At 40.1% G+C, this 15,856-nt stretch overlaps 1 protein-coding gene across 5 annotated transcripts in view; it reads right to left on the bottom strand.

The window, feature by feature from the left end:
• HECTD4 (HECT domain E3 ubiquitin protein ligase 4) overlaps nt 1–14,461 on the bottom strand; it is a 196,340-nt gene extending 181,879 nt beyond the window's left edge. For all 5 annotated transcript variants that reach the window (XM_059895298.1, XM_059895299.1, XM_059895301.1 and 2 more), the window contains exon 1: nt 14,115–14,461. In XM_059895298.1, coding sequence (XP_059751281.1) covers nt 14,115–14,291 — 177 coding nt within the window. In that variant the 5' untranslated portion in view covers nt 14,292–14,461. The remainder of the gene's footprint in view (nt 1–14,114) is intronic.
• Nucleotides 14,462–15,856: the final 1,395 nt, after the last annotated feature.

The following is a 15,856-nucleotide window of genomic DNA, read 5'->3' as shown; positions in this document are numbered from 1 at the left end:
CTGTCACTGACTCAATATACCACCCTTCTTTAAATCCAATATTCTGTACAGCCCCACATATTAACATTCATTGTAAAAGCAACAGGCAGAGAAAGAGCCATACAATATAGTACTTTATACATATTTAAAAACCAGTCTTGTGCAAGATAAATATATAGTTGCTTATCATGTAAGTGCCTATTTGACCCCAGTAGCAGAAAGGGTGACATTTTAGCACCAAACAGAACTACTTAGAGAAAGGTGAATCTGTAGATCAGAATTTGGGGAGAACCATTCTAGTTCTGAGTAACGCTGTATGTCCCAATTATGTGGAATTACCACACAGTCCTGCAACCAGAGAACCTTTGAACTAAAAAGTCCTCTGTCTCCTTTGCCATGGGGTGGTACTCAAAGTACGGTTTCTATCTGTACGCTCTGGAACTGTGCTACACATATAACTGTACATATCTGTTTGAAAAGATTCATTGTTTCAGTTGTTTCAAAGTTTTCCCACTGGTCTACTATCAGAGTTAAAGCTGCCCTTAGTAATATGGCTATTTTTGTTTTCTAATATGTTAAGTTTCTAAGTTTTTCATACTCTAATATTCTCAGAAGTACTACCTCTATCACCTTTGTGGATTGTTGCCCTATGGAAGCTAATTTCATCCGAAGGGAAGAACAACGGCCCTGAAGAAGGGAGCCCTTGGGACCCGCCAGCCTGACCTATGATGAACACCAGGAGGCCAAGACGGCTGCAGTGGAGTGAAGGGAAGAAGGGTGGGTGTAGTGGGAGCTGAAGTCCAGAGATATCCGCTATGCACCGGCTTTTATGTGCGTTAAATACCTCTGGGGGGAACCGCTCTCTCCTGCAGAAGGAGAGTTTTCCCTGAACTCCCTTTTGAACCTTAAGAATTTTGAACCATGTGTTGCTTTCCTAAAATTTTTAATAAAGCACCTAATGAATCCACAGACTTCACATGTAATTTATGTATTATTACATGATCAGAAATATGAACTTGATTATGCATATAAAAATGTACAATTAAACAGTGAAACAATCCTATCAATTTATACAGTTACGGCACAGTTCTGAAGCTTCTCATTCTGACTTATGGTAAATAAACCTAGATGGGGAGGGTGGGAGGGAGGGAGATGCAAGAGGGAAGAGAAATGGGAACATATTGTATATGTATAACTGATTCACTTTGTTATAAAGCGGAAGCTAACACACCATTGTAAGGCAATTATACTTCAATAAAGATGTTTAAAATAAATAAATAAATAAATAAACCTAGATGGTCATATATGTGTGTCGTAGCATACTTAAAGAGAAGAATTTCACTATTTATAAAACCACTTCCCTAACTTTAAAAACGTTTCAACAGAATTGACTAAATATCCAACAATAGAGGAATGGGTAAATAAATCATTGAACATCCATATAATGAAATACCATGCAGACTTTAATATCTATGCAGGTATTAAAAATTATATTCTCAACAATACTGAAAGTTTTGGAGAAATGCCCCCCAAATAACATTAACGTTAAGTGACAAAGGCAAGACACAAAATGTATAATGATCCTGATTTCTTAAAATATCTCTGGTACATGAGATAGAAGTGTAAGTGTACATGCATAGAAAAAAGTCTGAAGGGAAACACATTAAAATACAAACTAAACTCATCTCTAGGTGGTAATATTATTTTCTTCTTTATACTTTTTTTATATCTTGCAAATTTTCTAAAATTCTAACATTTTAATTTTTAAAATTTTAAGCATTTTGTAATGTTTTAAATTATGACTAGCAGCCTTATTATGCTAATCAGTAACTAGATTATGCTAAATCCTATAATATAACTTTAGTGACAGTTCAGTCCTCAAGGCACTGCCACTCAGTAAAAGCTGGTAAATGGACACAGTTGACTGAAAACCCTGAAAAAAAAATCTCTACATGGAAATGTTCAAAATAAACACAACAGTGCTCAAGTTCACTACCTAACCATAGAACAACTAAGTTAAACAAAAATTCATTCAAATTCATTAAGATTTTTCGAATGATGAGCAAAGCCAGGTATTTTCAATTGACTCCCTCTAATCTAGCTGTTTTCAGAAATCTCTTGGGAATCCATCATTCTCTACACAAAATTCATTATGCTCTACACAAAATCAAAGGTCTTAACCCCATATTATCCACATTCAAGCATTAACAACATTTACGACAACTGTTGGGATGTGTTCTCTCTTCGTATCTAAAATGCAAAGCATAACTGCAATTATTAAAATTCCTAAAGTCTCACCTGAACTACTTTTAGTTCACCAAAAATAACTACCTATTCTTGTTCTCTATTAACGAATTTTTCCTCACCTATGTCCTCAACTCATGATATTATTCATTAAATCACACTCTTTCACACATTTTAAATGCCCCTTTTAACATTCAGTTCAATCAATATCCAAAGTTGGAGCTCCTACTATATTAGTAGGTACTCAACATACAATATGAAATGGCTGTTCTCAAAGAGCTTATAATATAGTAAGGCTGATCAAGATACAAAGAAATAACTTTAGTATATATAAGGCAGTGCTATGGAGATACAGAAGAGAGTATGATTGCTTCTAACTGTAGGCATCATGAAAATTTCATGGAGGAGTGGCATTTGATCTGCCACTTGAAGGATAAAGAGTAGTGTTCCAAAGGTGGAGGTGGGGTACCGCAGGGCAATGGAACCCCTTAAGCCAAGGTCGTAGGAGTAAATGTGGTGAGTTTGTAAAATATGGGGAAAGGGGGCGGTGGGCAAGGATTAATGATATAAGACTAGAAAGGCAGATGGAGCCAAAGCATAGCTACGTTGAATTATTATTTTATTTTGCAGGAAATGGGAAGCCACTGAAGATTTGAGCAAGAAAGTAACATAATTGCTTTAGGAAGATTACTCTGGCAGCCATGTGTAGGCTGGGCTGCGTAGTTCTTATTTAAAATAGCTGCCATTAACTACTGTCTCAGAGACAATAGGTTATTAAGATCAAGTGCAACCTAAAGCAGAGGTATAGTGGAAAATCACTCAAGAAATGAAAGAGTCCTAATTATATGACCTTGTACAAATCATTTTGCTTCTCTAAGCCTTTTTTTCTAAAATAATAAATATCTCCTCTACTGCCTCACGGAGCCACTGAAAAGATGAAATGAAAATAGTATATATGGAAGCCCCTGGAAGGCTTGCTGGTCATAAGGTCTCTGTCACAAATACTCAATTCTGCATTGTAGCATGAAGGCAGATAATATGTAAATGAACGTACTGGTTATGTTCCAATTAAACTTTATTTACAAAAACAGACAGCTGGATATGACCATGAGGACCATAGCTTGCTGCCCTCTGTATACAGAAGCACTGGCCAATAGAAATAGGTGAAACACATATGGAATTTAATATTTTCCAGTAGCCACATTTAAAAAGGTAAAAAGAAATAGATGAAATTAATTTTAGTATATTTTGATTTAAACAACATATTTTATTTAACCCATCATATCCAAAATATTACCATTTCAACATTTAATCCATTTAGATATTATTAGGGAGATATTTTACATCCTTTTTATGTGAAGTCTTCAAAATCTGATGTATCTTTTACACTTTCAGCACACTTCACTTCTGACTAGCCACATTTTGAGTGCTCAATAGCCACATGTGGGTAGTAGCTACCCACTGGACAGCACAGTTCTGGAGGCTACTTAAGTAAAACTGCTAAACTTTTGACAATTCAAGCATAAAACAACAATTTGAACAATAAATGAAACCAAAATCACATAACTGTACTCTATGGAAAAGACGAAAGCAAAATGAATTTCGAACTTGAAAAATAATGTTCTCCTGGGATACCAACTGTTACTGCTTGAGGCCACCTGTTTAAAACGGTTCATTATTAGCAGTATAAGATACCAATATAAAGTATGTTGATGAATTTTTATTCCCATAGTTTCAGTTGACCAGACAAGGGGGAAAAAACCAAAATATTTGGTGAACAAAAAATTGTTCTATTTCAAAGGAACTGTTTGTCACTTTTTAGCAAGTATTTAATTTTCTTAAAAAAAATAGTTTCCTGGTTAATGATACCACATTTAGCAAATGGGCAAAGGTCAGATTACCCAAGAAAATTATTATTCACTAATAGCTTACAGTTAGTAGATAATGGAAAAAACTGTAGAAAAATAACATCTTCTACCACAGAAGACATTAGGGATTTTCCAAAATGTGGTTCACTTTTCTTTCAAACAATTGCAAACTATGCTAGTCGTCAGCAAACTTCGACCAAAAAAGGGAGAGATGCTGGCAGAAAGAGAGTCTATCTCAGGGGCCTCTAACCATCACAAGTTTGGTGATGCTTACCAACCCTTCTCCAGTTACATTTTTAAATGCATAAAACAAAATACACAGAATTATAAGAAACCAATTACAGTATACTAAAATACAGGTACAAAAATACTTTAAGAAACAAATTTGTGATATCAACATAGGAGCTTCATTATTAGTACATTGAATAACAAGATCTAATACTTGCCATAAGTTCTAAGTGGTGGTGAGATGAGCATAAACAATATTTCAAGATATGTTCAACAACTGTAATATGACATGAAAATATCTATGATTTCTACTGGTTACAAGGTCACAGGTACTGCCAATACTACTAGAGTTTGTTGACTACATTCATAATAGAAGGAAATGCTGAGTTCTAGCTAAAGGTATGAGTAAATAAACATAATTTTTCCCATCCAAGTTCACAGACCGCCCTGAATTCTATTCAGGTTTGGAACTCCTGAGGGAAAGCAAACTTTTATTATAAGCTCATCCAAAAAAATTCTCCCTCCAAAGCTCCCCAAATGTATTTTTACCTTTCCACCACCCATTTTGCTCCTTTCTAGATTAAACAAACCAGTAAGTTGTCTTTCAGCCACACCACAACTGGATGATCAGGAAGGAATCAGTACCAAGAAGTAAAGAAGGTAATTACTCTATTATAGGCCACTGTTTTGATGAAAATATGTTGACAGATTCTCCTTTAACATCCTTAATGATTCTATTTCAGGAATAAGAAAAGCAAATATATCAATAGAAATAGGAGGTCCAGATTTTCTAGTCTGTCCTGTAAATAGCTGTATCTTTTATATGAGACTTTGTTCATTTGAAATCAGTAAAGCAAACCACAGAGCTCAAAGAAAATACAGTAAACACAGAGAAGATCCATTACAATTACAAGCTGAATGTTAATATTTTGTTGGTATAAAACCACTACTTGAACCACACATCTGTAGTTATTAGTGTTGCTAAACCTACAATTTGCATAAAATAGTTTGCAAATTATGTATCTCTTTGTTGTTAATCTAAAATTGCTACACATTGCGCTCTGACCTGGTAATTCAGCAGATTGCAGGTTTCAGTAGAAACACCAGGGATTCAAGTTGTGTCCACTTCAAAGTGTCCCATCATTGAACATTAAGCCTTTTTTTCTAAAATAATAAATATCACAATTATTCTACAACTGTGCTTAATAGCACTTCATAAACTCAAAGCTCCACACAAGTATTCAACATTATTGGGAGGGAAATTATAACAGCACTATAAAAATCCTTTTCAATTATAAACTGCCAATAATAACAGGTTGCAGGAACACACTTTTTTGTTGTTATTGTTGTTGTTGCTTTTAAATTTTTAAAAAAATTTTTTATTGAAGTACAGTTGATTGAAACACACTTTAATAATTACAAATTTGTAATTTACCAAACTTTATCAAGAAAAAACACTGCAAAAAAATAAAAGAAAAAAAAGAAAATGACACTCCAAACACTAAAAATCTTTTGGATTTATTTATAATAATATATATAAATGTGAATTTAAAAAGGAAATAGTAAAAAAAATTAGTTAATATGGCTATTTCTGGATAGTGCAATCAAAGGATATTTCTTTTCTCTCTTACACCTTTAGTGCTTTCTCCATTTTCTACAACATCCATGTGTTACTTCTTTATAATCAAAAAAGTTTTGATAGCATAAAAATATAATGAACTTATTATCAATTATTTCTATATAGGTCAGAAAAACATAGAATTACTCCTTATATTGGCATATAAGAGAGAAAATTTTAAGACAATCTGAGTCCAGATAGTCTGCCTAACAACTGCTATGCCCTCTGAACACACTTCAGGGGCCAGTGCATCTCTTCCCATGGTGGGCAGCTCCCTGGCTCTGCTGGCCTCTGGCAGCATCCCCAGATCATCAGAATACAAAGTTGTTGTTCTCTCCTGCCTATATATGGACATAGTCTGTATTAACTGGATTACTGACTAACATGAGTACATGCCAGGAGGTGAAGGCGATCAAGTCACAAGAGAAGTCCTCTGAAGTGAAGTGATAACAGCTAGGCAGCACTAACAGAAAACCCTGGCTTCTTTCAGCTGAGCATGATTTGGCATGCAGGTCCAGGTACCCAATTGTATCTATTGGATCCATCTTTTGGAGTGAAAGCCATTGACTTAAGCAAATGATAAATTTAAGCAAATCCATAAGTTCTAAAATGGTCTCTATGAGGGTGTGAGGAAAAGAGGTCCTATCAAGCACTGTTACTTGGGAGTATGAATTGGTATAAGCCACTGTGGAGAGCAATTTGGCAGTGTCTATTCAAATGTAAAATGGTCACTTATGACTCAGCAATTCTACTTCTCAGGAACTGCTCTAGAGAAATACTCCCACATAGGCACAAACAGGCATGCAAGGATGTGCACTGAAGGACCATTTTTAATAGTGAAAAACTGAATTTCAAACAACCAAAATACCCATTGTGGTAAGCTGAATAATGACCACCGCCCCCCCACCCAAGATGTCCACATCCTAATCCCTGGAACCTGTGGATGTGACCTTAAATGGCAAAAGGGACTTTGCAGATGTGATGAAATTAAGGATCCTGAGATGTGGAGATTACCCTGGATTATCCGGGTGGGCTCTAAATGTAATCACAAGGGTCCTTGTAAAAGGGATGCAAGAGGAGTCAGTGAGAGGAGAAAATGATATGATGACAGATCAGAGACGAGGGTGATATACTTTGAAGGTTCGAGGAAGGAGCCACAAGCCAAGGAATACAGGTGGCCACTAGAAGCTGTGAAAGAGGCAAGGGAATGCATTCTCCCCTAGAGCCTCCAGAAGGAACCAGATCTGCCAACACCTGACTTTAACCCAATGTGACTCACTTAGGACTTCTGATCTCCAGAAAAGTAAGAGAATAAGTTTGTGTTGTCTTAAGCCACTAAGTTTGTAACAGTGTGTTAGCATTGCAACAGGAAACTAACACACTCATCATTAGGAGAACGGCTAAATAAACTATGGCATTTCTGGAGTCTTGCGCAGCACTTAAAAAATTGCAATAGATCTATATGTGGAGACATAGAAAAATCAAAACATATCATTGAATTTTTTTAAGAAGCAAGTTAAAGAATGATATGTCTAGCATCAAATCTTTTTTTTTTTTTTTTGATGTGGACCATTTTTAAAGTCTTAATTGAATCTGTTACAATATGGCTTCTGTTTTAAGTTTTGGTTTTTTGGCCGCAAGGCATGTGGGATCCTAGCTCCCGAACCAGGGATTGAATCCACACCCCCTGCACTGGAAGGCGAAGGCTCAACCACTGGACTGCCAGGGAAGTCCCTAGAATCAAATCTATTACGCAAAAAAGAAAAAATAATAAAAAGTGTTATGTACACACACACACACACACACACACCCACACACACACACATAAACATACCCATTCAACAATGGTCTTGAAGAATATACCAAAAAAATTTATCATTGATTTAACCAGGGTGGGGAGTAGATGGAAACAGGACTAGTGATGGTAGTCAAAAGGAACTTCAGTTTAACCTGCATTTTTTTATAAGAATGTATTTATGTATTGGTTTTAAAAGAATTTAATGAATACATAAAAATGTTAACAATGCAGCATCAAAGTAATAGTGATACAATTTCTGCAGTCTTCTCTCCTTCTGAAGTAATTATGCATTTGTCCCATAGTTGATCACCTGCTGTTATTTACATTTGTCTACAACTATTGACTAAACATCTTGCAAAGCAGACTACACTCCTTGTGTTCACCCCACCATCACCACTGTAAAACAAGCCAGAAAGAGGGGGGGAGGGAGAAGAAAGCATGGGGCACTTTCAGGAATTGACAGTCCTTTCATAATTATCACCACAGGTACCTTATGTGACTTAGGAAAGAACAGGTGCATGACAATCCCCCCAGTAGCCCTGGCCAACAGGTGGTATTTTATGGCAGCCAATATGGAAGCCAAGAAGACAGATAATAATCAAAACTGATTTATTTAGCAAGACCCTAGGCATACAATTGGAGAAAAACTGAAATGAAGACTATTATCTCATCTGCCAGCCAGATTCCAAACAAACTGGGAAAGAAGAAAATTCCAAAGGGATCACAAACACACCAGAAAAAGCACTATCTCCACTATTCACTACTAGGAAAAAAAATTTGTTGATGGGATAGTTTTGCTTTCATATACAATGGGCAGCTAACTGAATATACATAAAATAACTTCTCAGCAACATAGCACCTTCCAAAGAGAGTTCATACACTGTAAGTACATAATCACATCCATCCTTAACTAATCCTTACGTTAACCCTGTTATTATCCCCCTCTTACAGATGACTAGGCAGTCTAACAATGGTTTTGAAGCCTCCACCCTGGGCTGGAATCAGACAGATCTATTTCAGCCTCAGCTTTACTAGTAACTGTTATGACCTTCGTCAAGTTACTTCACTTCTGTGCCATGGCTTCCTTATTTGTAAAATAAAGATAACAATAGTACCAACCTCATAAAGTTGCAGTGAGGATTAAATGAGATAACGGGTGGGAAGTGCTTAGCACAGAGCCTGGCATGCAATATGCTGACATTGTTGTCCTCGTGGTGGTAGAGGTGGTGACAATGATGACAAAGAAGTTGCAGTGGAAGAAACCAGGGATTATTAAAGGTAATTGAACTTGCCCAAGGTCACGGGCAGAGCTAGAGTTTCAATCCCAGTCTGACTCTTTAAACCTGACTTTAACCTCTAGACAATACTGCCTCCCACAGTCTTCAAATACTTCGTCCTAACTTTACAGCTAGTCAGTCATACCTGAGAACTCTTTTTTTCCTTTTTTTTATTTTTTATTGAAGTATAGTTGATTTACAGTGTTGTGCTAATTTCTGCTGGACAGCAAAGTGACTCAGTTATAAACATATATACATTCTTTTTTTATATTCTTTCACCTGAGAAATTTTGAGCCATTTGCTGAAGTCACAGAACACAGTACCAAGATTCAGTGACTCTTATTCTAGTGCTCATTAATTACCTGATAATTAATTCTGTTGGTGAACAAAGGCAGTTTATTCATTTATTCATTAACTCTTCCAAATCTAGAATTTGGAATTCTCTAAAAATACATAAACACTTTCCAAAGAATTCTGACCAAAGGATAAACAGGGGGTAGTATCCTCCTAGGGGGACAGATCAACATTTATGAATTTAAATATCATCTCAAAGCTTTCACTTGAGTGTAACATAAGTATTCAAAACCTTGACTATTTAAGCTGATCACCTCCAAACCCAAAGGTTCCTTCCCTTACATGATTAAAAACAAAAAACAAACCCAAAGACCTACTGCGCCTTTTTCACGTCCTAAATAACATCCGTAAAGCATTCTGGGCTTCTGCGGGTTTTGCTTGTTTTACTGAAGTATAACTGGCATACAATAAACTACACATATTTAAAGTGTACAATTTCAGGAGTTTCGACATATGTATACATACAACATGAAACCATCACCACAATCAAAATAGGGAACATTGCCATCACCCAAAAGTTTCCTCATGCACCTTTGTAATCCTGTCTCCCAACCCTTCCTGCCTGCCTTCATCCCCAGGCAGCCACTGATCTGCTTTCCATAACTACAGATTAGTTTACACTTCCTAGAACATCATATAAATGGAATCTTACAGTATGCACTCTTGTATGACTGGGTTCTTCCACTCAGCATAAATCCAAGTTGTCAGCATCAACAACTCATTCATTTCTATCGCTGAGTAGTATTCCATTATACGGATGTACCACACCTGTTTATCCATTCACTTGTTGATGGACATTTTGATTATTTCCAGTTTTTGGCAAACACAAATAAAGCTGCCATGAACATGAACATACATGTTCAAGTCTTTGAATGGGGCGGGCAGGTGGGGGGGGGGGTGGTCCTTACAAACAAACACAATGAAAGCTGAGAAACACTAACCAAAATGCTTGGGTTCAAAATCAATCTAAACTACGGAGTAAAAAATATCTTGGCCACCTTGAGCAAGTCAATTAGCTTCTCTATCAACATCAAGATGTACGACGCCTGTCCCCGCCTGGAATTTGTAAAGAAAAATGAGACAGGAAGCCGAATTCTTTTGGAACTTCCACAAAGAAACTAATGCTTTTTTCTTGTAAATTCCCTTAATTTTAAAAAGACTAATGGTCTATGAAATGTAATGCAAAATTCAATAATATTTGTCATTTTTGAGCTATTGCTTTTTTATTTCTCTTGAATTTATATTTATTTCAACACTTAAAAACTAATTTCCTGCATGCTTTTTGCCAAAAACATAAAATTAAATACAGATAACTATTTCAAAGGCCAAGAAAGAGGAGCTTCACTCTGCATCTTTAATTCACTCAGGTAGATTCAAAGTCCTTACCTACAAGGCCCTACTTGATCTGCAGCCCCGGCCTCCATCTCCCATCACTCACTCTCCTTTCCCCCTTTGCTTACTGGGCTCAGAGCTCCACACTAAGGATGCTAAGGATGCTTCCCTCTCAGGGACTTGGCTCTTGCTGTCCTCTGTCTGGGATGTGCTCCCCCCAGGAGCCATATGGTACACTCTCACTTCTTTCAGGTCTCAAATGCCATCCTGGTCTTTCCTTTCCGGTCCATTGTATGTAAAACAGAGCCCTTCCCCACACCATTACTCTCCATCCCTCTTACCCAGCTATACTTTTCTCCATAGCACTTATCATTTGACATATTACTCACATGTCCTATATTTGACAGTTTGTTATCGTCTATATTCCCCACTAAAATAAAAGCTTTTTTAAGAACAAGGATTTTATTTTACCCCCTGCTATGTCCCCAACACCCACGACAGTGGGCTCAGCTCACCTCTGAATTCCACAAACACTTGTTAATGAATTTGTTGATTAAACACTATTGACTGAAAGACAAACAAAAAAACCTTCCCTTTGAAATTCACTGAGAAGAAAATTTTTAATTCAAATTCTCTGCTGTTGCTTAAATTAAAATGCTAAGTTAACGCTGATCTACTTAGGATGGGTTCTTTTTTCGGATTGACATTTAACTTTGAGCAGCACTTACATAGTGAAAAGAACACTGGAATTCAAAGCCAGGAAAGCCAGGGTCTAGTCACTTGCCCTGCCATAACTAGCTATGCTACCAAGCAAAACCTCTCCTGATCTCAGATAACTTCTCTCTAAAATGAGAGAAACAAGTATCTCTAAGGTTCCTCCTTGCTCTAAAATTGAGACTCTATTGCAGCTAGTGCAGTCTTATGTGTTAAGGTTGCCAATCATAAATTGGTCACCTCAGTTTGAGTCTCATCTTTCTTAATCCAAAATTGTTAACTGAAAGATTCTATATAACTATAAAATCCTGTAAAAATTGGTCATTTTCCACCCAGATGTCCAGTAGAAGGAGAGGCTTGGAAGAGCCTCATCGGGGTAGTAGCATTTCAGAAGTTAGTTTTTAAAAAGTTGATGAACCTCTAATCTTCCTCAAATGTAAAAAGAGTAAGTCAGTAGAAAGGAAATAAAGATACCTGTTTATTACCCTATCTTTACCCAGTTATTAAACTTAAAACAATTACAAATATGAGTATCATACATGCACGAAGGTAGTGGAATATTATGATTAGGAGCAGATATGTTTGAGACCAAACAGACCTGAGTTAAAGTCCAGGCTCTCTTCTCCAACTATGTGTGATCTTGAGCAAGTTGCATACCTGCTCTGTACTTTACTTGCCTTATCTGTACATGGGTACAATATTTACAATTGTTACAACAGGTAACAATATTTAGCTACCAGGATCCCTCCCCACTTTTTTTTAAACCAGGATCCCTTGGAGAATTTAGTAAGACAATGCCTGACACATAGGATACACTTACTCAATATTATTATCATTAAATACGCAAAACACAAACCTAACAGCCACAAAAACATTCTTAGCTATTTCTCCTGATACTATGTTGCCTGTATAACATATGGAAAGAAATGAAAAAAGTTCTGACTACATTCAGCAATGTTTATCACCCATACACATATTGGTTTCTGGGAGGTCAGACCATAAAAAAATTTTTTAAGTTTTTAAAAAATCTTCCAGGCCAGAGAGGTTCTTTCTATTAAATCATTCTTCTGTGGAAATACCTGACAAACACTCAGTACATTTGTACAGTAAATATCTTAGGAAAGCTAGCTTAACAGCTCAGGTATTTTTAACTAACCCTACACTTTTTAATAATAAATAAGTTACATACATATAGAAATTTTGGATCTGTGAACTTTGTCTCTAAGGAACAAAGAGCATCTGCTTTCCTCATTTCACATACAAGAGAACCAATTAAATCAAAAGATTCCACCATCATAGCATAATGCCCCTTGAGTTTTTAAGCATATAAGACACTCAGACACACCTTGCTTTTTATAGAAAAGGCCCAAATGAGACATAATAAAACTATGATTCCATGTTAGGAATTCCCTACCAATTTGCACATGCCTTATTTTTTGGTGGCCAGACTGTAAAATAAGTCATTAAGAGTTCACAATGGGAATGCCGCAACCTCAACCTCAAATCCAGACACAAAAATATAGAGGAACGTATTCGCATCTCAGACACGTCCAAATGTCTCCGCCAACGGGATCCCATCACTGCCGTTTCCAGAAACACATAGTAATGGGTTTTAATCCATTTCTATAAATGTTCCTTGTGCTGAAAGCCAAAGTGCCCGCAAAACCGCAAAACACAAAAGATTCCTCGCATTCCGTTTATAGCCAGAAGACAAGCCATCCTCTCTGCGCCCTACCCCAGAGAGTCCTCCTTGCGACAACAAGAATTTCGTGACACCCCATGCTACCTACACATCAAAATGTCACCCCACAAAGTGGAGGGGGAGCAGTGCCTCGATGAACCGATCCTGCCAGTACTGCCACCCCTGGGCAAACACGAAACCAAGAGAAGTCGGTGGAAAGTTCCCATCCACCCAGCATATTTGGTTTCCTTCTGCCCCCAAACCCAGCGGCACAATTGCTGAGATTTGCTTTTGCACCTGCCACGGCTCCTAAGCCTGGGCTTCTCCGCGACCCCCGAGCTCATAAAAAGGCCTTGCGGCCTAAAACTCCCGTGACCCTTGCGGATAGCGCACCGAGGGCCGCTGTAGCATCCCCCTCGCTGTCCACACTGCCCGCTTCCCTGACAAAGGCCCCGTGTCAATCCGAGGCACGACACGGAGTAGTTGCTGGATTGCCCATCGCGGACCGGCAGCTGCCACTACCTTCTCCCGAGAAAAACAAACAAAACACACACGCACACATACACACACACACGCACAGCACTAGGGAATGACGGGGGGGAGGTGTAGAGCGTTAAAATTAAAATGTCCCCAAAGCTAAGCAGCCTGGGTGTGCCCTGGAAGTGCGTCCAAGGGGTACGTGGGGGAAGGGAGACCGGGCCCGGGAGGCGGCGGCGGCTCCTCCGGGGCTTCAAGGCCGTGCCGGGTGATGGTCTAATAAAATGCTGGGAGTCGGAACGTTCAAAATGAATCCACAAATGAAATCCCCGGCGGGCTTGAGGCCCCGAGGAGGGACGGAGGCGGGTGGTCTGCAGGCTCGCGGCGCGGCCCGCACCTGCCTGCCCGGCGCCCACACACACCTGCCGGGGCAGCCTTCGTGGGCCTCGGGGTCAGGGTGAAGCGGAGATGAGAGGGCCCGACCCCGGGAATGCGGCGCGGGTGGGCTAATCTGATGGCGGAGGCCAGGGGCAGCCTCGCTCACCTCCAAGTCGGTGTCGGCGGCCTCCGGGGCCCCGAGAATCTCGCTGGGCAGCTCGGCCAGGTCGGTGACCCGGATCAGCCCGTCGTGCAGGAAGATGGTCTCCTCCTTCACTGAGAGCCACTGCGCCGAGTCCGCGGCTGCCGCCGCCGCAGCCGCCGCGGCCGCCGACGAGCCCATGGCCCCGGCTGAGGGGTTGGCGGTGAGGAGCAGCCGCCCGGCCAGGGGAGACGCGAGCAGTAGCCGCCGCGATCACCAGTCCATGGCAGCAGCCGCCGCGCCCGCCTGCAGCGCCCCGCTCGCCGCCTCGCCTGTGAAGCTCCGCCCTAGGAGGTCCGAGCCGCCATCCTCCCACCCCTGGCCCCGGAGACCCTGGCCCCGCCGCCACCGCCGCCGCCGCCGCCGCCGCCCTGAGCAGCAAGATCCGCCTCTGCCTCTCGGTAGCCAACTGTCAGTGAGACGCCATGTTGGGGGCGGAGCTCCCGGCATGCCCCGCGGGGCGGACAATACAGGCCCCGCCCAGCCGTTTTGCCCCGCCCTCCTCCCCGCGGACCGGGGGCAGCCGGCTCAGCAGGACCTCCTCCGCCTCGGCTGCCACTAAATCTTCCCCTTAGAGTGACCTCCCACACCCCTTGCTATTCGAGGGCGCCCTGGGTCTGCAGTGCACCAAGAGAAGAGGGCACCGCCTCCTCTCCTCCCACCTGCTCAGGTGTGCACCCCTCTCTCTCCGGCCGGAGTCCCCACCCTGGGCCCCTGGGCAGAGCCTGGAGGTTCACTTTAACTCTCACGTTTAAATGAGATATGTGCAAAAATCTGGCGCAGAGAAAGCGCTGCACATTTATTCATAAGCACTTGGTAGAAGCGCACGGTAGGTGCTTCATATTTACTACAAATTCTAGTACCAAATAAGCACTCAAAATCTGGTGAAAATAAAGCATGGGTCACAGTGTTTGATGTCCAGTGTCTGGCACTTAATAAACGCTCCGAGAGGGAGTTAAAACTATTGTTATATTCCATCAGTATTCAACACTGATTGACCTACACCTTAAAAATATGCCCGCCATCCCACTTTTACTAAAACAAGAAAGGAAAGAACTATGCGTGTAGAGAAAAATGTGCGGGAGAATAAGTACCAAATTGTTAATGTGAATTGCCACGCACAGTAGGACCAGCCTGGAATGGTTGAGGTGAGATCATCTTTGTATTGCTTTTATACTTATAAAATAATAATAATAAAGCGCTCTTTGGTATCAAAGGACTTGAATACATATGTCCACCAAAAAACCTGCATAGGGAACTTTATAGCAGCTTTATTCATAATTGCCAAAACTTGGAAGTAACCAAGATGCCCTTCAGTAAGTGAATGGATAAATAAACTGTGGTACATCCAGGAGCTTCCCTGGTGGCGCAGTGGTTAAAAATCCGCCTGCCAATGCAGGGGACACGGGTTCCATCACTGGTCCGGGACGATCCCACATGCCGCAGAGCAACTAAGCCCGTGCACCACAACTACTGAGCCTGAGTGCCACAACTACTGAAGCCCACGTGCCTAGAGCCCGTGCTCCACAACAAGAGAAGCCACCGCAATAAGAAGCCCACACACCACAACGAAGAGTAGCCCCTGCTCGCTGCACCTAGAGAAACCCGTGCGCAGCAAGGAAGACCCAACGCAGCCAAAAGTAAATAAATTAAAAAATTAATTTATTTGAAAAATAAATAAATAAATAAATAAACTGTGGTACATC

This window comes from Balaenoptera ricei, chromosome 14 (assembly GCF_028023285.1).
Source record: "Balaenoptera ricei isolate mBalRic1 chromosome 14, mBalRic1.hap2, whole genome shotgun sequence".
Classification (NCBI taxonomy): domain Eukaryota; kingdom Metazoa; phylum Chordata; class Mammalia; order Artiodactyla; family Balaenopteridae; genus Balaenoptera; species Balaenoptera ricei.
Note: the sequence above shows the minus strand (reverse complement) of the source record. Positions and strands in the feature narration are given on the sequence as shown.